Raw genomic sequence first — 25222 nt, 5'->3', positions numbered from 1 at the left:
CCCAGCAGTGGTCCCCCAGCTTCCCCATCCAGAGCAGTGCCTGCCCCCCTCCCCCCAGCTGGCCGCCAGCTAAGATTTAGTCAGGGGTATTTACAGCACAAGTCATGGAGAGGTCATGGGCTGTGAATTTTTGTTTATTGCCCGTGACCTGTCCATGACTTTTACTAAAAATACCCTTGACTAAATCATAAACTTAATGATCAGCAGCGTTATTTAGCTGTAAGCGTGTTTGGCGCACGTGGGCCAGTCACTGACCCCAGGGACAACACCACCCCAGGCCCCCGACTATCTGCCCCCACATGTTAAGCTGTGTCAGGCTGCTGACACTTCACCCCTGCAGGTGTTACTACCCTTCCCTTCCTCTTACAGCAGTATGCTCCATTTTATCCTGGCCCCACATTCTGCCCTGGGTGGGAGCAAACTGAGCAGGTGTCGGCCCACCCAACTTGCATGAAGGAAAGTAGCTGCCTTGCAGGGGGTGCCGTGTGTGGGACTGTTTCTCCTTCAGCACCGAGTCCTGTGCCAGGGTTGAATAAAGAGTGCAGAGGGAGGGGCTCTGTGGCAGCTGGACCTCATCCTGCACACCAGATGGTTCACTTTCCCCTGCAATTGGCTTTGAAGCAGGGGGGTCAGATGTTTGAAATAAGGCTTCTCTCCCTTCCTTTGAACCCTTCATGTTAGCTCTTGATTGCCGCCGGGATGAGCAAGAAGCCAGAGTGTCCCAAAGGCATGGATGCCCTGCTGGGGAGCCTGGAACAGGGTCACTTCCAGAACCCCATGATCATGTCCCAGCTGCTGCCCGTGCTGGATGGCAAGAGCTACCTGGACATCGCCACCATGGAGTGCCGGGCAGAGCAAGGTAACAGGAAAGACAGGAAGAAAAGGAGTACTTGTGGCACCTTAGAGACTAACCAGTTTATTTGAGCATGAGCTTTCGTGAGCTACAGCTCACTTCAGGGATGCTAGAGTGAGGGGCAGGGTTTGGGGGCCCTGGGTCCCATGCCTAGTGGCAGATCCCACCAAGAGGAAGGGAAGGGGGGAGCCTGGAGTTACAGTCACTGCAATGGGGGCCTTTGAGGAAAGGCTAGGGTGGAAAAATCCCAGGAGCCCAGCAAACATGCCCCGAGAAGGAGGGAGGACTAGGACAGCAAGTTGTCATGCTAGGGCTCCCCACAGGGGTCTGCATGACTATTGGTGCTTCTGACAGCCTCTCCCTCTTTCTCAGACACTTTGGAGCGAGACACCAGGTGCCCGGGATCCAGGACAGTAATTCTGGGGACCAAGATGATCACCGTTCACCTGGCTGTGGAGCACCCTCCGAGCCCTGAGACACTGTACAACCACTCCATCCAGATGCCCTTTGGGTCCTCCCTCCTGGACTTGCTGAGAACTGCTGCAGAGCAGGGCCCTGGGCAGTTCACGTGAGAGCCTCCTGCTTGTGCTGGGAACAGACTGATGGGGAGGCCTGGCTGCAGGGCAGGCCTGGAAAGAGGAGCGTGCTGCCTCCTAAACTGCGGGGGAGGCAGTCCAGGGCATGCCCACCCACAATGCTAGCAGGGAATCTGCCTGCACAACCCCAGGACTAATGCTAGGAAGAGTGGCCCAGGGCCCAGGCCTGTAAGGCAGAGCTCCTGGGTTCTGTTCCTGGCTCTGACACTCATTCACTGCATGTCCTTGGATAAGCTGCTGCCCCTCTCTGTGCCTCAGTTCTCCCCGCCCCACCCCGTAACATGGGGATGATCACACCCACCAACCTGCCGTGAAGTGCTGTGAGACCTTTCAGTGCAACATGCCGTTAGTTCAGTAACAACACGAGTGTCCCGTCCTCCTCCTGGACCTGGTCTGGGTTTTCCAGGCTCCCTCAGGGATTCCAGACAGTTACCAGGTGTCAGATTCTTATGACAGTTCTGGGACATCCGTCACTATGAAACAACCCCTCTGTGTTCGAATAGGCTGTAGTTTCTGCAGGGATCTACAGGGTATGTGGGGAAGGTCTGTACAAGTGGGATGATTCTAAAGGGAGATTAACAGGGTCTCCCCAAACCTGGCATCTGCCTCAGTTTCCCCACTCTTGTGCTAGCCAGCAGCCCAGCTCACAAGCCAGCACATTGGGGAAGCTTCCTCCAGTGTCAGCGTTTCATTCCCTTCTCCAAGGGGGGGATTTATTGTTCACATAAACTCAGTGCAACATCAGTCCAGACGGGTGAATCAGGCCCTGCCATCTTGTAAGAAGCTTACAAGAAGTGGAAGATTGGACAAATGACCAGGGAAGAGTATAAAAATATTGCTCAGGCATGCAGGAGTGAAATCAGGAAGGCCAAATCACACTTGGAGTTGCAGCTAGCAAGAGATGTTAAGAGTAACAAGAAGGGTTTCTTCAGGTATGTTAGGAACAAGAAGAAAGTCAAGGAAAATGTGGGCCCTTTACTGAATGAGGGAGGCAACCTAGTGACAGAGGATGTGGAAAAAGCTAATGTACTCAATGATTTTTTTGCCTCTGTCTTCACAAACAAGGTCAGCTCCCAGATTACTGCACTGGGCAGCACAGCATGGGGAGGAGCTGACCAGCCCTCTGTGGAGAAAGAACTGGTTCAGGATTATTTAGAAAAGCTGGACGAGCACAAGTCCATGGGGTCGGATGTGCTGCATCCGAGAGTGCTTAAGGAGTTGGCGGATGTGATTGCAGAGCCATTGGCCATTATCTTTGAAAACTCATGGTGAGCGGGGGAAGTCCCGGACGACTGGAAAAAGGCTAATGTAGTGCCCATCTTTAAAAAAGGGAAGAAGGAGGATCTGGGGAACTACAGGCCAGTCAGCCTCACCTCAGTCCCTGGAAAAGTCATGGAGCAGGTCCTCAAGGAATCAATTCTGAAGCACTTAGAGGAGAGGAAAGTGATCAGGAACAGTCAGCATGGATTCACCAAGGGCAAGTTATGCCTGACTAATCCAATTGCTGGCTCTGTGGATGAGGGGAAAGCAGTGGACGTGTTATTCCTTGACTTTAGCAAAGCTTTTGACATGGTCTCCCACAGTATTCTTGCCAGCAAGTTAAAGAAGTATGGGATGGATAAATAGACTATAAGGTGGAGAGAAAGCTGGCTAGATTGTCAGGCTCAACGAGTAGTGATCATTGGCTCCATGTCTAGCTGGCAGCCAGGATCAAGTGGAGTGCCCCAAGGGTCCGTCCTTGGGCCGGTTTTATTCAATATCTTAATTAATGATCTGGAGGATGGCGTGGATTGCACCCTCAGCAAGTTTGCAGATGACACTAAACTGGGAGGAGAGGTAGATACACTGGAGGATAGGGATAGGATACAGAGGGCCCTAGACAAATTGGAGGATTGGGCCAAAAGAAATCTGATGAGGTTCAACAAGGACAAGTGCAGAGTCCTGCACTTAGGACGGAAGAATCCCATGCACCGCTACAGACTAGGGACCAAATGGCTAGGCAGCAGTTGTGCAGAAAAGGACCTAGGGGTTACAGTGGACGAGAAGCTGGATATGAGTCAACAGTGTGCCCTTGTTGCGAAGAAGGCCAATGGCATTTTGGGCTGTATAAGTAGGGGCATTGCCAGCAGATCGAGGGACGTGATCGTTCCCCTCTATTCAGCATTGGTGAGGCCTCATCTGGAGTACTGTGTCCAGTTTTGGGCCGCACACTACAAGAAGGATGTGAAAAAAATTGGAGAGAGTCCAGCGGAGGTCAACAAAAATGATTAGGGGTCTGGAACACATGACTTATGAGGAGAGGCTGAGGGAACTGGGATTGTTTAGTCTGTGGAAGTCAAGAATGAGTGGGGATTTGATAGCTGCTTTCAACTACCTGAGAGGGGGTTCCAAAGAGGATGGATCTAGACTGTTCTCAGTGGTAGAAGATGACAGAACAAGCAGTAATGGTCTCAAGTTGCAGTGGGGGAGGTTTAGGTTGGATATTAGGAAAAACTTTTTCACTAGGAGGGTGGTGAAGCACTGGAATGGGTTACCTAGGGAGGTGGTGGAATCTCCTTCCTTAGAAGTTTTTAAGGTCAGGCTTGACAAAGCCCTGGCAGGGATGATTTAGTTGAGGATTGGTCCTGCTTTGAGCAGGGGGTTGGAGTAGATGACCTCCTGAGGTCCCTTCCAACCCTGATATTTTATGATTCTATGATTCTATCTGATGCCTCCTAAGGCCTCTGCCTCCGAGGCTTCTGCTGCTGCCAGCACCCCAGGGATCCCCAGCAGGTCTCTCCCCTGGCTGGTGTGTCAAGTTCCCTTCCAGCTCCATTCTCTGGCCCAGGATCTCCTGCAGGAGCCTGTCTGCAGCGCTGCTTGTTGGTCTTTTATCCCACCAGTGGGAAGACAGCTAGTTAGTATAGGTGGGGGCTACACCCAGCACTTCCCTGTGACAGGAGGTTTGGCTCCAGGTGCAGCTATGTGTGGTCAGGACTGTGCTCCTAGCCCATCAGTCCTTGAGCAAGGGCCCTGATGTGGGGACACGCTGCTGCTGCTGCCTGAGTGGAACCAAAGTGGAAACAACCTGTTCTCTGCTCTGCCTGGAGGTCACGTCCCCTCTTCTCCTTCCCCTCCAACTCTAGGTTTGAAACCCAGAACACCCTGCATGGGCCATTGTTAACTGCAGTGATGGGGGTGAAAGCCAGCAATGGAGAGCGGAGATACTGGCAGCTTCTCCAGGCCCCAGACACCAGTCTTCAGAAAGGTGAGGGAAATAGCACGTGGGAAACAGTGCAGCCTGGCACCTCATGTGGTCAGTGTGTGCTTGGGGCCCCCTCAGTACCCTTTGCAGCCCCCCTCCCCCCCGGCACGCCTGGAATATTCTGTCTAGCTGCTGCTGCTGCGATGCACCAAAAGCTGCTCTAAAGAACACAGGCAGGGGCTGTTTGCTCACATGGCTATGAAGGGCAATGAATTCCTGGCAGAGGGGTAAAGCTTTGGGCATGGAAAGGGAGAGTGTTGTAAGAAATGGACCTGCTAGCCTGGTTCCACCTCTCTTCCCAGGCCTCGGGATTCTTCCAGGGATAGACCTGCTTCAAGAAAGGCTTTTCCATGCATCACCCAAACCCTAGGGGCCAAATTCAGGCTGGTGTAAGTGGGTGCAATTCCCATTACTTCAGTGAGAGCTGCATCCCCCAGGGCTGGATTTAGTCCCATATCTCCAGATGGTGAATAAATCCTGTGGAGGGATTATGTGCAGCTGCCAAAGGGATCGCAATGATAAAGTGCCTAAAATGTGGCTTTAAAGTGGTACACTCTTGCTTGGCAGAGCTGCTACCTGTGGGTCTGATGTCCCACTGTCCAGCACCTTGTGCTGTCACCTACCCCTCTGCACAGTTGCTGCTGGAGGCAAGTTGAGCCATCTGGTTTGGTGGCTTTGTGCACAGCTGTTATAGGGCTACATGAGGTGCCAGGCAATGGGGAATCTAGCTGGTGTGCGGGTAGGTCTGTGCTGTCTGCAGCTCAGGTAGACATAGCCGTGGCAGCGTTGCTACACAGAGCCGTGTAGACTCAGTGCCATGGGCAGCAGCACTGTGAGCAGGTACCCAGGGGTCCAGGCTGGCTTAGAGAGTCTGTGCTGAAGCCCATGCCACCGCATCTACACTGCACTGTTTGTAGCAATGCTAGTGCAGGTAAAACTAGCAAGGATAGGTCTGCCTGAGCTGCTGTCGCACCTTGGATTGCAAGCTAGACCTGCCCGGTGTCCCAGCCAGATCAGCCCACTTTAGAGATGCATGTGGTTGCTTTGTTACTGCTGTTAGCACTGCAGCACACCTGGCACTGGGGAGGGAGGTGGATTCCATTCTAGCTCATGCATCATCAACAGATCCCACCCTCAGTGACCCCTAGGCTGCACTACTGAAGACAGTTACAGAGCACACCATTGGCTCTTTTCAGAGGGCTCCTTAAGCCCACCCATCCCGTATATAGTGCCTGACATCACCAGTGACTTATATCCCAGGGGCAGACATGAAGCAGACTGGGTGTGTAGGGGCAGGTAGCTATGCAGGTGGCTTGAGACGCAATAATACTTCTTAAGGGAACCTAAATAGGCTGACTGCATCTCAGCAAGGTGGGCCAGATCCCTCTAGGCCGGTGGCACAGGAAGGGCCTGGGAGAAGATAAAGGAGCACATGGTGGCCTTGAGGTCCCTGGTGTCATGACTAGGGCTCGGGCAGTCAGGCCTAGTGGTTGGAGCAGGGTGGTCAGCATCCAGGAACAGCACCAAAGGTCAGAGCTGGTGTCAGAAACCAGAGCAGGAGTCAGAGCCAAGGGGCAGGTCTGTCACTACCGCTGGCAGGGGAGCCCACCTTGTTGCATGACACTTCCTGGAACTCCTCCTGGGCTTATCTGGGGGACCTGGACCAATCAAAGGCCAGAAAAGAAGCTGTCAGGCTAGCCTGCTGTGAGGGCTCTATCATAGCTGCTGGGTAGTGGCATGGAGATATCGGCCATCCCGCAGACATAGGGTCAAGCCCCGCAGAGCCTCCCACCCAGCAAGCATCGTATAAGGCCTCTGCCCTACAGTGGGAAGAGGGAGGCAGCTGCTGCCCGCAGTCCCTGTAACTGGGGGACTAAGGTCCTAATCGGCATGGGCCCCACTTGCCAATCCTAGACCTCAGCTAGCCTCATTGCCTAGTAGGGTAACCGGATTGCAAGAGAGAAATATTAGGACACACTGGGTGAGTGAGGGTGTGGGTGGGAAGAGGCAGACACAGGTGCACAGCCCCGACCAGAGCCAGAGGCACACTGGTCCGCCTGGCCCTGTGCTACCAGCGTGCCCCTTCCTGTTGGGGATGGGCCCACGCTGCGCCACACAGCTCCCCTGCCTAGCCCCCCTGGATCCACTATGCCCAGAGCCCAGCTACAACCCTTCCACCACAAATGCAGAGTGCTGTGCGCACACACGCCCCACCCAGTGCTCCCCTGCCCACGGCCCCACCACTGCTGCCCAGCACCCCACACAGAACCCCCCACTCGCTAGTTTCCCAATGCACACAGATTTCCCCTCCATCCCTTCCTCCCTCCCATTGCTCTTCCCCACAGCCCCACCACCACAAATACACAATGCCCCACACAGACCCCCTCTGCCCAGTGCCCTGACACACACAGATCTCCCCCACTTCCCAGCACCCACCAGTAGGCCCCCACTGTCTAGCACTCCAAAACACACAAACCTCCCCCACTGCCCAGCGCCCTTCACACCCTCACAGCCCAGCATCCCCCCCCACACACACCTCCCAGACACTCACCATCACACCCTGCCCCCTTCCCTGGCTGCACTCACCAGCCCTGCTGGGTGGTCTCTGGCTCCTAGGGTGAGAGCGGAGAGGGGGGGTCTCCAGACTCACCACGTGCTGCGCCCGCCACGAGCGCGAGCTCCGTGGCTCCCATTGCCCGGGAAAAGCGCCAATGGGAGCTGCCAGAGCCGCGGAGCGGGGCTTGCAGGCGGGAGCAGCCCGCAGAGCCCCCCCATCCTGAGAGCCAGAGGGACCTGCCAGGGGGCGACGTGGGGAGTCCCGGCGGTGCTTAACTGGGGTGGCTCCCATCCCGTGAAGCATCCGGCAGGCAGGTCCCTCTGGCTCCTAAGGTCGCGGGTCGGGTGTGGGGGCGGAGGGCTCTCTGCCCACTCCCAGCGCCTGCAAGCCCCGCCCATGCAGCACGTGGTGCTCCTGCCGGCGGGCGAGCGCCGGGAGCTATCCCAATATCGATGTAAGGTCGGGACGCTGGACAAGTCCCCTAAAATCAGGACTGTCCCGATAAAATCAGGACGTCTAGTCACCCTATTGCCAAGACTGGCCAGCCTTTAGCTTCAGCATGGCTGTGGGCTCAGCAGTAGCTCACTGCCTCCTGTCCAGATGAAGCCAAGTGCTCCAGAGAAGCCTGCCTGCTGACTGAGACCTCAGTCCGAAGAGAGGCCTTCCCTAAGGCACTCTGGGAAATGCACTCGCAGTGTCTTTGCTGGAGCAGTAGTGCTGCACATTTGGCTAAGCCCGGGGCATGGTCCTTTGTGGAAATTCCAAGGGAAACGTCCAGTGTCCACATTTCCCATTCAGGAAACAAACAGAATGAATTTAGCCAGGACGCCGCCCCCTGTGCTCAGCACATCCGTAGTGTGATGGGAGAGATCGGGGGGCAGGTTGCGATTGGAAGGGGAATAGAACCGGGTAGGAGCAATATGAGCAGGCTGGAGGGTACTGTACAGGGAATGTGAGTGTGTGAAGTGTAAGGCTAAGTGTGGTCACACCCCTCCGAATACACAGAGCCAGGGGCCTGGCGAGTCGGGACCCACGGAAGTGTGTTGTTCAGGTTGTGTCGCAGCCCAGAGAATTTGTGTGGCTTCACTCACACTTCCTGGTGTTGTACGTGATATAAGAGGTTGCACAACAGCTTTTCTATGAAAATAAACCCAGCATCCCGAAGGGTTCTGTCAGCTTTGGCTGGTTTGGGATTTGTCATTAGCACAGTGAAATGTTTAAATGTTTCACACCAGCGGTTCTCAAAATTATTGCATCGCGACCCCTTTCTGACAACAAAAATTACTACATGACTCCAAGAGAGGGGACTGAAGCCTGAGCCCGCCTTGGGCAGGGAGGGTGGGAGGTGGGCACAGTCAAACCTCAAGCCCCACCACCCCTGGCTGGAGGGCCAAAGCCATAGCCCAAGGGCTTCAGCCTCAGGCAGGGGGTGGGGCCTATAACCCTGAGCCCCACCACCAAGGGCTGAAGCCCTCAGGCTTAGGCTTTGGTCCCGGGCAGTTGAGCTTGAGCTTGGGCTTGGGCTTTGGCCTGTGGCCCCAGCAAGTCTAACACCCGCCATGGCAACCCCATTAAAATGGGATTGCAACCCACTTTGGTGTTGTGACTCACACGTTGAGAACCGCTGTTTTACACCTTTAAGGTTCCCAGACTGCCATGATAAGGTCAGGGGGTAATGACTAGCTGTAAGGTTGTGATGATCTGATGCTGCCAGCTGCTGGAGTTGGGGCTGTTTTGCATTCACAGTGTGATGGCCTTGGTGCCACTAGCACTCAGAAGGTCACACACAGTGACAAGCATGTGCTGGCACCTGCAGTGTCTCTGTTTGATTGCAGAAGTCAGGGTGGGGTCAATGGTGTGTATAAGCAATTACTCACCTTTAACGTTAAAAAAAATCCATGGAAATTTTCCAGTTTTTCCAATAAAAGAGCAACCCCCCCCACAAGTTTCTGGGTTTCAGGGTGGGCATTTTGCCAAAAAACAAAATAAACAAAAAGGTTTGTTTTGAAAAAAGGCCATTTTTCCTTTGAAATATTTTTTTAAACAAAAAATGGTGACCTCTGCTGCATTGGGGAGATGCTCATTGACTGATCCTATGTGCTGTCCCAAAAGACCCTGGGGAATTGGGCCTGTTCTTGCTACAGGCTTCTCTATTCCCAATTAGCAGACACATTTGCTTGTGGTTCCTGGTGCTGGGGCCCTTCTCTCGCTTTGGCATGGATAGCAGCCCCTCTGGGGAGCCAAGAGGGCCAAGACTAGCCCAAAGCTTCCACTGATCAAAGACTAAATGACTGATTAATATGTCTGAGCCCATGGCCTAAATGAGACCAACAACAGAGTGCAGAGAAAGAAGTAAAGAAACTGGGCCTGGCGCCCTCTCACCCCAGGGATAAGCAGGAGTGACAGCAGGATAAGATCACTGTATGCGAGAGGTGATGAAATTCAATGCTGATAAATGCAAAGTAATGCACATTGGAAAACCTAATCCCAACTACACATATAAAATTATGGGGTCTAAATTAGCTGTTACCACTCAAGAAAGAGATCTTGGAGTCATTGTGGATAGTTCTCTGAAAACAGGTTTCAGAGTAACAGCCGTGTTAGTCTGTATTCGCAAAAAGAAAAGGAGTACTTGTGGCACCTTAGAGACTAACCAATTTATTTGAGCATGAGCTTTCGTGAGCTACAGCTCACTTCATCGGATGCATACCCTTCCACGGTATGCATCCGATGAAGTGAGCTAGTCTCTAAGGTGCCACAAGTACTCCTTTTCTTCTTTTCTCTGAAAACATTCACTCAATGTGCAGCGGTAGTCAAAAAAGCCAACAGAATGTTGGGAATCATTAAGAAAGGGATAGATAATAAGATAGAAAATATCATATTGCCTCTATATAAATCCATGGTACGCCCACATCTTGAATACTGAGTGCAGATGTGGTTGCCCCATCTCAAAAAAGATATATTTTAAAATGTTCAGAAAAGGGAACAAAAATGATTAAGGGTATGGAATGGCTGCTATATGAGAAGAGATTAATAAAACAGGATTTTTCAGCTTGGAAAAGAGATGACTAAGGGGGTGATATGATAGAGGTCTATAAATTCATGATTGGTGTGGAGAAAGTAAATAAGGAAGCGTTATTTACTCCTTCTCATAACTCAAGAATTGGGGTCACCAAATGAAATTAATAGGCAGGTTTAAAACAAACAAAAGGAAGCATTTTTTCACACAATGCACAGTCAACCTGTGGAACTCCTTGAGCTTCCTCTCCTGGGTGGCAGAAGTTGTGCGGACTGACACGCCTGGGCTACTGTCTGCCAAGCTATTTGGGTTTCCCCTGCACAGTCTCTTTCCATCTTACCCCTGCTGGCCAGCCAAGCTCTTGCTTCCCATGGTAGAGGCAATGCCCCCAGAGTTGGCCCTCCTCTTTTCCATGGTGACTCCATGATGTCGCCCCTTTGGGGCTCAGCTACTACCCTGTGCTCCATCTCATCAAGAAGGATGATTCAATGGTTAGAGCACTAGGCTAGGACTCAGGAGACCAGGGTTCAGTTCTCTTGGGCTGTTCACTCATTTGCTCTGTGCCTCAGTTCCTCACCTGTACAATGGGGATAATAGCACAGCTCTGCCTTGCAGGGTGATGTGAGCATAAATACTTTAGAGATTGTGACATTTCAGACACTACAGTGATGGGGTGGATAAGCACCTTAGGCAGGTCCTCCAAGTACATGAGCCAACACCCAGGAAATCATTCTCAGTGCCTCCTGCCTGAGGAGTGGTACCAAACCCCGAGGAAGCGACTGTCTCTGGGGTAGTGCCTCTTGCTCCTAATTCAGCTGTGCTGCATGAGTTCCTTAATCTGTGCCCAGGCTGCTCCTTCTGACTTGTGCTCTATCTTTTTTTGTAGGTATCTCTGATTACCAGCCTCAGGATGGAGAGTCCATCATCCTGAAGTTTAGCCCGTGGTAGATCGCCTGCTGTCTGCTTCCAGCTCCCTGCCCCACCTCGATCCATGGTGAACTCTCTGTGTGCATCTCTCTCTGCCCCAGAAGCAGGATGTCTCAGTTGGCAAGGACAGCATGCATCTGTCAACCTGTGAGTCCTGTGCCCACAGAGCAGTATCTTCCTCCCCCCAGACTGAAGTCCATAATGCAAGTCCCTGGCCCTTCTGGCAGGATGTGTGTGCGTGTGTCTATCTGTCAAAAGGGGCAAATTCCCACCTGCCCTGGTAACCTGTTCTGCTGTGGATCACCCACAACCATCCAGTCGATGGAAACTGACCATGCTAGGGGGTGGGGAGCAGCAGATTTGGTTTGAATGAAAAACCTCCAATATGACAACTCAGCGCATCATAATTCTGATTTTCTAATGCAGCTTTAACCCTTGCTATGCTGTGGCTGTCTAAACTGCCACCCAATGAGTACGTGGGAGGAGGTGCCTGCATCCTCCTGCTGGACACACTTTGCCCCCTGCCCCCCCCCCCACACACACACACTGTACCAGTGCCCTGGTATGACTGGGGTCCTGGAGATTCTCTAGACTGCATCCCTCTGTATAGCAGTCACTGCCCAGCTCGCAGGCCAGGGCTCCCCTCCCTGCTCCCGCCCCAATTCCTGAAGCGACAGAACTGCTACTATGAGGAGAGGATGTGGCTGATATCTTTGCTTTCTGGAGAGCAGTGGGTGGGAACCCAGGCCCTGTGCCAAGGGGAGATGGTGCCCACAAGCAGCCACTCTACCTCAGTCTGACATTTGGATCTGAAATGATTAAAGCTTTGATTGCAAACCTGGCCTTCCAGTTTGTCATTTGGCCCTTACCCAGAGCACCCGGGTCTCTGAGCCAGGCCTGGGCCCTCAGCACGGAGCTGCCTTCAGTGTCTGGGCATTGTCCTAGGGGTTTGCATCATTTCCAACAAACAATGGACAATTCTGTTCTCCTGTGTGACTAATCACGAGTTTGATTTTTACCTATTATTTGTATGGTTGTAGTACCTAGGTCCCCCAGTCATGGACCAGGACCCTATTCTGTTTGCCAGAAGCTGGGAATGGGTGACAGTGGATGGATCACTTGATTACCTGTTCTGTTCATTCCTTCTGGAGCTCCTGGCATTGGCCACTGTCAGAAGACAGGATACTGGGCTAGCTGGACCATTGGTCTGACACAGTATGGCCGTTCTTATGTTCATTGTGCTAGGTGCAATATGGACGCAGAACAAAAATACACCATCTCTGTCCTGCCCCAGAGAGCTTACAATCTAGAAATAAGACAAGAGACACCAGATGGAGAGAGACAGGGGAGTACAAAGAAACAAAGACAATACTGGTGGTGATGGGCAGTGGTCTCTGCACATCAGCAGCCTAACTAGTGTCCAGATTTGTATACACATTACAGCAAAGGAGAGTTTTGAGGCAGGACTAGAGGGAGGACAGTGTGACACTAAGCACACATCTTCACAGCTTGCACTACTATGCTAGTAATCTTGTACAAAATATGCCTTGTGAGTTATCATTTGAAAACTAATAATTCACTGATCATTAATATTCTTGCATGGTGTATGTACACGATGGGTATTAAGACACGAATATATGCTGGAGTTATAACTAAAGTGTGTGTGTGAACTAGATGGGTCAGGGCAAGTTGTTAAGCAGGTTTAGCCTAAAGAAAGAAATATGTTTACCTCAATTTACATATAAGTAGTAAACAGACTCATCAAGCTAATAAGGGGTGAAACAAAGTCACACTAACAAGCTGAGGGGGGAGGAGGAAGACAGCATGCCCACTACATCTGGCAAGAGAGAAGCTTGGTCTGGGAATTTACTTTTCAGAAGAATCCACTGCAAAGGTTCACTGGGCTATACAGAAGGGCTGAGCCTCAAGTGATAAGCAACTGAACCAGCTGATTGGACACAATATGACTGTACAGTATTATACGAGTGTACAGAGTGGGGTCTTTGCTGAAAACCTCTGAGATAATGGTGATTAATATAACTGAACGGTCTGTATTAACACTAGGAGGAATTATGGATATTCATTTATTTGTTTTAAAGTATGAGGGCAAACAAAGGAAGGAACAGTTCCCTCCCGGACAGGAGGTGGGCGAGCTATTTATCTGTCACCTATATAAATTAAGCCTGATAGAATCAAAACAATGGAAGCCCCATTTACCTAGAAATCACACTGGGAGATGGGAAGCCCACAGGAACGGAAGAACAGCGTGAGGTCATCCTGCCTCTTGAACCAAGGTCATTGAGCTTTGGAAGATCTAGGCAAGGAAAGAAGCCACCTTTGGTATCACCAGAGCCAAGGGAGCAGAGCGCTTGCAAGCTGGGGAAGATGGGTCCTTCAACCAAGAGGTAGGGGCTGAAGTCTCTGGAACTGACTATAGGTGAGAAACCTGCTCAGGAAAAGATCTTTCACCAAGGAAGACAAGGGAAGCCAGCACCATGTGCGTTTGTGGAAGGGCCTGACTGAGAGAATGTCAGCCATGGCTGGGAAGAAGAATGATGGGTGAGAAAAACAGTCTTGAGCAATGTCTGTATCTTGCTAGAGTAAGTTTTAGTATTTTAGATGCATGTTTTCACTTGTATTTGCTTATAACCTGCCTAACTTTATTCCTGTTACTTGGCATTGCTTACCCTATGTCCTGTTGTCAGACTTATTTTACTATAAACCAACTCAGTGCAGTGTTTAGAGGGAAGGGTGTATTTACCCCATTAAGTTAATCAGGTGCAATGAGTTTTGTGTCTTAAAGGAAGACATAAACCATATTATTTCTCTGAACTGTCCAGGGGAGGGCTGGACACTTCAGAGCACATGATTTGGGGAAAATTGGGACTGGGAGGGTGTTGGGGTCACCCTGCAAGTACTAGCCAAGGCTGGTGGAAGCCAGAGTGGGGCTGTAGAAAGACTGCGGGGCTCAGAGCTGATGAATCAGGATTGTCTAGCGCACAGACACGGAGGGTGTGGCCTGCTTGCTGGTAGGCTGGTTGGGAACGGCCCAGGTTGGGATCTACAGCAGCAAAGCACTGTGAGGCACCCAAGGTTGCAAGGCAGGTGATGACACAGCCCCTTGCTGGTCTGGATTGCACCCCAGAAAGGGATAGACAATGAGTAGTTTTGTGGATGTTTATGGGGACCTCTTCCCACACATGAACAGTGGCCTGAGAGAAAGCCTGTAGATGCTTGTTCAGAAACTTAATGTGGGCAAAGGAGGCTGGTATCACGGACCGACTGGAGAGGAGTGTTGACAGTTCCATAGCAAATGAGAGTTGATAGGTGGGGTGGACACTGAAAGAGAAGACAAGCTGCTTGTGTTTGATGCATTTGAGAAGGGGGAGCCAATGGAGGGATGCAAAGAAAGGAACAACATGATCAAAGCAATAAGGTAGAAGAATGATCTTTGCAGCTGCATTCTGAACAGGTATAAGCAGGGCAAGATTGCATTTGGCAGTGCCAGAGAGGAGGACGTTACAGTTGTTGAGGCTCGGGATGAGGAGGCCCTCGATCAGACTTTTAGCTGTGGCACTACAGAAGAAAGGCCATGTCATAAATATAAAGGGGAAGGTTTTTGCTTTGACCTCTAAAGGGTTAAGAAGCTCAGATAACCTGGTTGGCACCTGACCGAAAGGACCAATAAGGGGAGAAGATACTTTCAAATCTGTAGAGGGGAAAGGTTTCTGCTTTGTCTCTGTGTGTGTGCGCTTTCTGAGACAAAGAAAGAGAGAGACTAAGCAAGTAATCTAGCTCTTACTGAATGATACTTACTATTTCTGTAAGTTAGATGTAATAGCAAGGAAATGCATTAGAGTATCTTTTGTTTTAGCTTGTGAATTTTCCCTGTGCTAAGAGGGAGGTTTATCTCTGTTTTCTGTAACTTTAAAGTTTTGCCTAGAGGGGAATCCTCTGTGTTTTGAATCTTATTACCCTGTAAAAATTACTTTCCATCCTGATTTTACAGAGGTGTTTCTTTGACATTTTTTGTCTTTATAATAAAGTTCTGTTTTTTAAGAATCTGATTGTTTTTTAGTGTCCTAAAAACAAAGGGACTGGTCTGTGCTCACCTGGTTTACCTATTTGGTTGGTAGATTATTCTCAAGCCTCCCCAGGAAAGGGGGTGAAGGTGCTTGGGGGGATATTTTAGGGAAACAGGAATTCCAAGTGGTCCTTTTCCTGAATCTTTGTCTAACTCACTTGGTGGTGACAGCAGTACCCATCCAAGGACAAGGAAGGATTTGTACCTTGGGGAAGTTTTTAACCTAAGCTGGTAGAAATAAGCTTAGGGGGTCTTTCATGCGGGTTCCCACATGTGTACCCTAGAGTTCAGAGTGGGGAGGTGTCAGGGTTCCCTCCCCCACACTGAACTCTAGGGTACAGATGTGGGGACCCGCATGAAAGACCCCCTAAGCTTATTTTTACCAGCTTAGGTTAAAACTTCCCCAAGGCACAAATTCTTTGCCCTTGGAGGGTACGCTGCCACCACCAAGTGATTTAACAAAGAATCAGGGAAAGGACCACTTGGAGTTCCTATTCCCCCAAAATATCCCCCCCAAGCCCTTACACCCCCTTTCCTGGAAAGGCTTGAGAAGGATATCCTAACCAATTGGTTACAAGTGATCACAGACCCAAACCCCTAGGTCTTAGGACAATAGAGAAACCAGTCAGAAGGATTTTATTTTAAAAAAAGGTAAAAATCACCTCTGTAAAATCAGGATGGAAAATAACTTTACAGGGTAACAAAAGATTCAAAAACACAGCAGAACTTCCTCTAGGCTTAGTTTCAAAGTTACAAAAAACAAGAATAAACCTCCCTCCAGCAAAGGAAAAATTCACAAGCAAAACAAAAGATAATCTAACATGCCTTACCTGGCTTTTCCTTACAATTTTTGTAATAGGGGAGACTTTTAGGATGGGTTATAGGAGAAGGAGTTTTCTGACCTGATGCTTCTCTGCTTCCCGAGAGAACACACACAAACAAAGCCTTCCCCTCCACCCAAGATTTGAAAATATCTTCTTTCCCCATTGGTCCTTTTGGTCAGGTGTCAACCAGGTTATTTGAGTTTCTTAACCCCTTACAGGTAAGGAGGAATTCTAGGCTACCCTTAGCTGTATGGTTATGACAGGAGGGAACCTTGACAGGCCGTAACTCAGATGCTCTGCAGAAAAAAATCAGGAAGATTTAGACTTACCCGGGATCTGAGGCCCTCGAGAGAGGTTGGAGTTGATGAGGCCCAGGGCCTGAGTGACAGGTAGGATGATGGTGTTGTTCCCAGTGGTGGAGAAAGAAGGTGGCAAGGAGGGTTTGGGGGAGATTCAGAGCCCTGTTTTAGCCATGTTGAGCTTGAGCTGACAGTTAAATATTCATAAGATGTCACAGAGAGGCTGAGAGATTAGTTTGGCCAGAAGAAGACAAGCCTGGAGCAGAGGTAGATCTGCAAGTGGTCAGCATAGGGATGGTTGTTGAATTTGTGTTTGTGATGAGATTACCCAGAGGTACAGTGCAGAGGGGGAGGAGAAGGGGGCCAAGGACAGAGTGTGACGAAGCAGTACTGTTCTTAATGTTTCCTCTGAATATTGTGGGGGTGCCTCAGTTTCCCCTATGCAGTTCTTAAGTATCTAGGTGGTGGGATGAGGGTGTATGATCGTTGCAGAGCCCTAGAGGGCAGGTGTGTGCAGGGGTCTGGACATAGAGAATGGCCAACACCCTGTTTCCTGGCAACTGATGGCCTGGCCCTTCCCCACTGCAAGGTGAGAGCTAAAGGGGTTGGAGAACAAAGGAATCAGATGACCTCCTGGCCCGGGAAAGGGACAAAGCCCAGAGGAGGAGGGGCTGGAGAGAGTTTCAGTTTGGGGCTGGCTGGGGACATGGAGTGAAGTGCAGACGTGGTTGTCTGGCTCACTGCACCCCCAAAATGGACCCAGCTGAGGGGTCCTGTTCTCTGCACCTACAAGCTCTGTTTTAGACCATGTGTTCCTGTCGTCTAATAAAACTTATGTTTTACTGGCTGGCTGAGAATCACGTCTGACTGTGAAATTGGGGTGCAGGACTCTCTGGCTTCCCCAGGAGTCCGCCTGGGCGGGCTCGCTGTGGGAAGCGCACAGAGGGGCAGCGGATGCTGAATGCTCCGAGGTCAGACCCAGGAAGGTGGAAGTTGTGTGAGCTGTGTGTCCTGCAGACAGTCTGCTCACAGAAAGGAGACTTCCCCAGAGTCCTGACTGGCTTCGTAGGGAGCAATTCCAGAGCATCACCCCGGGACTCCGTGACACAGAGTCTGTGGAACCACCACAGAAAGCTGGAGAGGAGATGAGGAGAGGTGATTAGAGAGGCAGGAGGAGAACCAGGAAGGACAGAGTCACAGAAGCCAAGGGAGGACACTATTTCAAGAGGAAAAGCATGGCTGACTGTGTCAAAGCTGGTTGACAGATCAGGAAGGGTGAGGCTGGAAGGCTGAGTCTGAGCTTTGGCTAGGAAGGTCATTAGAAACTTCGGTGAGAGCAGTTTCAGTGGAGTGCAAGGGGCAGAAGCCAGATGGGGGAGGGTCTAGGATGAGATTGGAGGAGAGGAACTCCAGGGATTGCAGACCCTGTTCAATGAGTGTAGAGATGAAAGGAGATGGGGTAGTAGCTGGAGAAGTTATGTTATGTTTGTATCATAAGGGAGGAGAGTGAGAGGTTACAGAGACGAGTAAAGCAGAGGATGAGAATGGGCATGTGGGAGATCAGGGGAGAGGATGCGATGGGGTCATGGGGCAAGTGGAGGGGTTAGATGAGGAGAGCAGACAAAGAACTCCTGAGTCCATGAGAGGGGAGAAAGAGACTAGCATTGTAGGAGAGCAGGGAGCAGGTCACAGTGTATTTTGTCTGTTTGCTCTTGGGAGACATTGGTGAGATCCTGTGCAGAGGGAGAAGCGGAAGCAGGAAGGGGAGGGTTTGAGGAGCAAGTCGAAGGGATTAGGGACATGGGATTCTACTCTGGTTTTATCCTGTTTTCTCCCCTTCCCCAGTGCGAGACGTGACCCTTGTCTCCAGTCAGTCGGGTATCCGGTAAAGGAACGGACATGTGAAAATGATACCTCTCCCATTCAACAAGCTGCACCACTGGATCCTGCTGAGCAATGGACAGAGCTGTTCTGGTCCACCTGGCACAGGGCTCATTGCGCCTCCTCAAGCATAGGCACTGACTCCGTGGGTACTCTGGGGCTAGAGAACCCACGTGGAAAAAATGGTGGGTGCTGAGCACCCACTGGCAGCCCCCTTATCAGCTCCCCCCAGTGCCTCCTGCCTGCTCACAGGCCCTGCAGATCAGCGCTTCCTCCTCCCTCCCTGCCACAATCAGCTATTTTGCAGCGTGCAGGAGGCTGGGAGGGAGGGCGGAGGAGTGAGGACACGGCACGCTCGGGGGAGGAGGTGGAACTGGGGGGAAAGAGGTGGGGGAGGGGTGGAGCAGGGGCAGGAAGAAGCGGGGCAGGAGTGGGGCCTTGGGGAATGGGGTGGTGTGGGGGCAGGGCCTGCGGCAGAGCCGGGGGTCGAGCACTCTCCAGCACTTTGGAATGTTGGCACCTGTGTCCTCAAAGCCAATCTGGGGATTAGATCTTTCAGCCTGACACCCTCTTCTTGCAGTTCCTTGGCCTGTGGTCTCGCTTCATCACTCTGCAGCCTGTCTCTTGCTCCTCAGGATCTGCAGCACCTTGTCTTCATGGCTTAGTCCTCTGCTTAAGTCACAATTGTCCATGCCTTCTGAGGTTCTAGCAAAGTCTCCACAGTGTCCCAGGCAGTCCTTAAGTCCTCTGTAGGGTTACCAGATAGCAACTGTGAAAAAACGGGACAGGGGGTGAGGGGTAATAGGCGCCTATATAAGAAAAAGTCTCCAAAAATGGGACTGTCCCTTTAAAAATGGGACATCTGGTCACCCTAGTCCTCTGCCCTGGCTGAGTCACCGCCTCAGTGACTGGGATGAATGGTTCTGGACAGTCTTCAAAGTCAGGGCCCTATCTCCAACAGCGAAGGGCTAGGCAACTCCAAACCTTCCTGCCCCTCCCCTGGACTACTTCCCACCTTGCCTATCCCCGGCTCGCACCCTCCACCCTTCTAGCCAAACCCCTTTCCTTTGGGTTTGCTAGGCAAATCCTTCCTCTTGGGTCTCAAGCTCTTTCTTTCCCTTGTCCCAAAGGAGTAACTGCAGCTTTCTTCCCAGCAGCCCTCCTTCTGCTACCAGCTCCCCAGTTTTATAGAAGCCATGCCTGTTCATTCACATGTAAGCTTCTCTGAATTAGGACTCTGCTCTCCCCCGAAATATCCATCAGCTTGCAGCCTAATTGGTTAATTGGCCAGTCTGGCCTACGTTTCAGTGTGAGTGTGGGGAGCACACCCCATCACACCATCTTACGGTCAATGGTTTGATGATGTTAATTGCTATTAGTTGTTCTTCTACCATGGGAATGTATCCTAAATTAAGGGAGGGTGGCTGTTAATTAGACATTGGTCCCCCTGAGTAACCCTGGGGGTGGAGGCGCTGATAGCAGGATAAGCCAGCCATGCCCCCGCCCCCAGGGTTACTCAGTGGGACTAGCATAGGGATGGGTCCCAGCAAACAGTGTTTCACCTTGGCCAAGGAGACTTCCATGTTCCCCCTGGAGGGAGGCTATGCGCTGTGCTAGCCATCCCTCTTCTAGCCTCTGTCAGTCCACTCTTTGCTGAGAACAGGAGGTCTCAGGCCCAGCAAGGGACAAGATGTTAGAAAAACTCTTGTTCATTGTTACGGCATGAAAGAGTTCATTGTGGTCCACGGTTTGGTAACAAGTTATCACTGGCAATTCCAATTGTAAAAGCCACCATGAAAGAGCTCTATAAAAGGGAAGATAGACAGGAAAAAGAAGGAAAATTGATTCAAGCATTTGAAATGAAAAGTAGTAAGGCCTTTATTGTAACCAAAGCTGTTACTCTCTTTCCCTTTAGCTGTTGTGAGTTTTTGCAGTCTAGATGGTGTTAACTATCCTTTGGGGCAGAAGAGAAAGTTAGTTAAGATGGACTGAAGCTGTTATTGGCATCTGAGCCTGTTGCCTTGAAGACGAAATGACACAAGTGCAAAAGGGGACAGAAAAGAACAGTGAAGATAGAAAATGCAGCATCTGTCACTGGTGCTAACTCTCACTGCTGGAGACACACATGCCCAGCATGGGGTCTGATCAGCGGCACTGAGACCCTGCAATTTGAACTGGCATCTCGCTGTTTAGAGAATTGCCTGTAGCTGCCTCTCTGGTCTGGGCTCACAGCAGCGTTGCACAAGATGCTGTCTTGGCTGGCTATGCCTGATTCTAATTAGGCAGAGGCAAAAGAGGGAAGCATTGAGGTAGGGAAGGAAAAGGACACCCAGGGAAGCAGGGGAGAGCGGGAACCCACATCTCACAGTTCAGGTGCTGTTTGGGCGACAGAAAGCGCGATGCTGTTGGTTTGCTCTCTCTGGCCCAGTGTGGCCTGGATGTGTCTCAGGATCAGGATGACATAACAGTGTCATGATGGCTACCTGGATGGTGGGGAGGCAGCCATGATGGTGAAACTTGCTCCTTTCAGTCCTCATGTCCCCCTTAGGGATCCCTCTGACCCTCGAAATAAACAGTGTCCAAGGGGTGGGGCAGCCCCATGCTAATTAAACAGTGTCCAAGTGGCGGGGCAACCTCACTCCATTAACAATCAAGCAGAACACATTTCACTGATTTCAACTGTAACCTGTTTCTATGCGCTTTCAGCCTGTTGCCATGCCAGCCCATGCCCTTTCCAGCAGCCTTGAAGCCCCTTATCACAACTCTTAAACCTAAACAAATCCAGTTTGTATCAGTCTATTTGTCTTCAGCTTGTACTGGCTTCCCTAAGTAATTTTATCTGACAGGCTGAGCTGGACTATTGTTACCTTGAACAAGTCCACGCACAGGCCCCTGCACTGGCCGCAGAAGTGTGCCAGGGGAAAGTTGCCCTCCAAGGCTGGTGCATGCCCAGGGCCATATCTTCTGCCCAGAGGGAAATGAACGCAACAGCATGAGGGTCGTGAGCCCCGGTGGAAATGGGGCAGGGGCCTGGCACTGCAAGGAAAGCTGGTCACAAGAGGGCACCAAGGAAAAGCAGGCTAGGGAAAGCCCCACTTGCCAGGCAGCCCTGGCACTGAGGAACAGCATGTGCCACCCAGCAGAGCAGCGCTAATGGGCCAGGAGCCCCATGCTGAGGGCCAGCTGGCTTAGTGAATTGGTGGATGCAGTTCACAGCTGGGGAACAGTGAGAACAGATGAGGTACAGACACAGAATGCCTCAGTGGTCGGTGTCCCCACGAGACTCTCTGGCCCTGGGCATTTGCCTGGGGAATGCGGTTACCAGGGCTGAGGGCAAAGCCGATCCCTGCAGGCTCTGGGGCCAATGCCTCTCCCCAGTGCACATGCTCCCGACAGCCTGGTATGTTGTTTGAAATTGCCTGTGTCTTCTTCCCCAGACCTCCGTGCTCCATGTGCATTGTTCGGTTAGCACACAGAGTTAGCCCCATTTCTCTTGGTGCGGCCCCCTCTCACCTGCTCCATGGCACTGACAGGTAGGATCGTGCCTTTGTATCACAGATATGCAGCTGGGTGCCAACAAGAGAATGCATATTCTGCAATATGCAGACCAGGGCATTGACTCATTTGCATGCAGTTGTCACATTTCCAGACCTTGGCCCTACCAGGTGCGGTGGCAGCAAACCTGAGTGGAGCACAGTACCTCGGTCAGTACTGAGTCCTTGGCAGGGAGCCAGGAGTCAGCACTTTGGACATCATAATGCTGGATTTGATGCCTGGGGCGCTGGTCCCACCTTTTACCACCAACTGGGTCCAGGCCTCACTTTTATGTGACCCTTCTGTCAGGTGCCAGTGGGAGCACCAGGGTCTGGGTTCAGTGTGTCCTGCTGGCCCTGCGGCTTACATATGAATTGCTGGGATACTCTAATCCCTGGACATGAGGCACCATCAAAGCACTCAGCTGCTTCTCTTCCAGGTCACAGACTGCATGGGGTGGGCTGTAGCGAATGAGTCACTGCTCCCCTTGTGTGAGATGGCAACGCATGGTGTCTGGCAGGACACGCTGGGGTCTTGTCTCTGAGGGAGAAGATTTTGTTGCTCCGAATCCAATTAAAAGCTCCCTTCGTCTGTGGGTTTGTCAGCAATGGGCTAGAGACAAAGCCTGGGATTCCTGTTCTGCCTGGGTCTGTATTGTAAGTACTCAGCAGAGCACCATTGCAGGGCTGGGCACAAACTGGACCCTCAGGCTTTGGATTTGTGACGGCTTCTTTGTACCTCAAGGAGCCATGAGTGGGACAAATGCAACCCCCCAGCTGGTCTCCTCTAGGTGTTTTCCTCCCCCAGATGCTGAAATGCCCTGTAAGCCAAATCCTGCTTTAGTTTGGCCCTGGAAATGACTCCATTGGAGGGGATTTGGCGTGGCATAGTGGCGAGGCCTGGGGTGGGACTCAGGAGATCTGCATTCTGTTACTGTCCTGCAGAGCGCTTAGGGTAATTCACTGCACCTCTCTTGGGCAGGTGGAGCTCATCGGCCGGGGCAGGTCACCCGCCTGGGAGGAGGGAACTCTGATTTCAAACCAAGAGCATCAGGCCTGGCAGTCAAAAAATCAAACCGAATGTTGGGAATCATTAAGAAAGGGGTAGATAGAATGTTCTGTTTGTTCCCTCTGGGGCACCTGGCATTGGCCACTTTGGGAAGACAGGATACTGGGCTAGATGGTTGTTCTTATGTTCTTATGAAGCAAGTGAAAGCCTCCAGAAGAATGTAAGTCCCCCCAGTAACAAATGGGACAGAGCAGGGAGAGCAGGATCTTCTCTTCCTGTTTCATTATGCAGAACAATGACACTGCAATGAGGTGTTAGGGGGTGGTCTGACCCTTTAAGGGGAGCCTAGTTATCTGCATCCCTGGTGTTGGGCTTGGGCCAGTGGTTGGGTCAGGTGCTTCCTAGAAGAATGAGCCTGCTCAGGGGGAAGGGAAGGGGTGAGGAAGAGGAAGACCAGGACCTGGAGAAGACCTCTCCAAAGAGGCATGGGGTGGGACTGATGGAGCTCCCCTGCTCAGTTCCCCGTCTCAGGGGGAAAGAGCTGGGGGATGAGTGGGGTGGGCAGGGACCATAGCAGTGTCTGAGGGGATCGGGAGGCCCTAGGGAAGGGTATCGCTAGAAGGAAGTAGTCTGCACAGGGCAGTGCAAGTGGGTGTGGACAGGAGCTGGCACACTTGCTTAAGGGTCAAGCTTGGGACTTGTATCCAGGGTGGGAGGAAATCCCCTTTGTATTGTCTTGTGCCATGAGGGCAAATGGGCCACTGTGCCCAGGAGGGGGCTCGAAGAGGAGCTATCGCCCAGGGAGGGGGAGAATATGGGGTGGCCCTGATTGACTGTGATTGTGAGCTCCTTGGGGCATAGCCCCTCGTTTCGCTCTGTGTCTGTACAGCACCCGGCACAAGGGGGTCCTGGTCTGTGAGCAGGGGTCCTGGGTACCACCGCAATACAAATACACAATAACAATAACAGGGAAGAGCCAACACAATTGCTGAATGTCTGTTTTGTTGGTCTTTTTGTTTACCTGAGACTTTGTGGTTTGGGTGGAGGGATGAATCACTGAGAAGCACTTGAATCAGTACCTCCAGTTAGAGAGATGGAAGGGCCAGGAGCCAGGGGGCCACCAAACTGTGAGACAGTGAGCTGACCCGAGTGGGGAAACTGAGGCAGTCAGTCCAACAGTGGATGAGGTAAGACCCTGTGACAGGTAGGAAATGCAAAGTGAATGCTTTTTTCACACAATCGGTGGTTAAATTGTGGAACTCCCTGCCACATGGTATCAGTGAGGTCACAAATTTAGTAAGTTTTGAAAAAGGATTGGGCATTTCTACCAGGGATGGGCAACTTTAGGGTAGTAGAGAGCCACAAAATCCACTAACCCCTCTGGCAGGCTGTTTTGGTGAAGGAAGAAGCGGCCCTTGCTGTCCTGGGGTGCTGCAAGAACATGTGCCAGGACAGCGAGTTCTTCCCTGAAACCTCCATTCCATGCTGTGGCTCACACCCATGCCTGCCCACATTCAGCTCCATAATCTCCCAGAAGGGAGATGAGCCTACACCCCCAGACACCACCCCTGCCCCAGTACCTGCTTCCCTCTTTGTTAACCCACCAGGGTCATCCTAGAGTGGGCCTGCTGAAACCAGGGAGCTGCCATGTCCTGCCCATGCTCCAGCAGGTTCCAGGGTGCAACATCCTCTCCTCCACCAGGCAGTGGGAAGAGCCGCCTCTCACCCCATTTCGCTATCCTCTGCTCTGCACTGGAAGAGCTGCTCAGCTCACCCCCTTCCTCATTCTGGCATTGTCTCCTCTGGCAGGCCAATCAAATCACATGTTCTGGCAAGCTGGATGTGGCCCTGCATTTCCCATCCCTGATTTATAGGGTTAACAAGAATATCCAGAGTTACCATCATTATTGCTGAGCTACATTGTGGGCGGGGTAGTAAATCTTCTGATTCAGGGCATGCGCCAGGGTGAGACCTAATGTGGGGGCAGTCTGGCAGATTATCCCCCATCTGCTACGGTGGGGCTCAGACACCTTCCTCTGCAGCACATGATGCTGGCCACTGTCAACAGGATGCTGGTGCTAGCTCTGATCCAGTCAGGCACTCCCTGTGTTCCATGAAGCAATGAAACCTAGCGGATAGTGCACTGGACTGGGAGCCAGGAGACCTGCATTTTATTCCCAGCTCTGCCCCCACCTCCTGGGTCCATTGTCTGTTGAGATTGGGAGCTCTTGGAGATGTCCTCAGGGACTGCCCCTTCCCTCTGGCTGCACAGCACTAGCACAGTGGGGCTTATTCTGGGACCTCTAGGCCCTAGTGTACTAGACATCCCTAAAGAAACTGAATAACTGAGGAGTGGTTCTGATCTGGTGCCTGGGACCCTGGTGGGGAAGGCCTGG

At 51.6% G+C, this 25222-nt stretch overlaps 1 protein-coding gene across 2 annotated transcripts in view; it reads left to right on the top strand.

The window, feature by feature from the left end:
- The window catches only part of TCN2 (transcobalamin 2), a 36452-nt gene extending 24441 nt beyond the window's left edge, over positions 1-12011 (top strand). For both annotated transcript variants that reach the window (XM_077835180.1, XM_077835181.1), the window contains exons 7-10: positions 682-859; positions 1226-1421; positions 4575-4696; positions 11156-12011. In XM_077835180.1, coding sequence (XP_077691306.1) covers positions 682-859; positions 1226-1421; positions 4575-4696; positions 11156-11217 — 558 coding nt within the window. In that variant the 3' untranslated portion in view covers positions 11218-12011. The remainder of the gene's footprint in view (positions 1-681; positions 860-1225; positions 1422-4574; positions 4697-11155) is intronic.
- Positions 12012-25222: the final 13211 nt, after the last annotated feature.

This window comes from Eretmochelys imbricata, chromosome 15, assembly GCF_965152235.1.
Source record: "Eretmochelys imbricata isolate rEreImb1 chromosome 15, rEreImb1.hap1, whole genome shotgun sequence".
In the NCBI taxonomy this organism is placed as follows: domain Eukaryota; kingdom Metazoa; phylum Chordata; order Testudines; family Cheloniidae; genus Eretmochelys; species Eretmochelys imbricata.
This window is presented reverse-complemented; position numbering and strand designations above follow the sequence as displayed.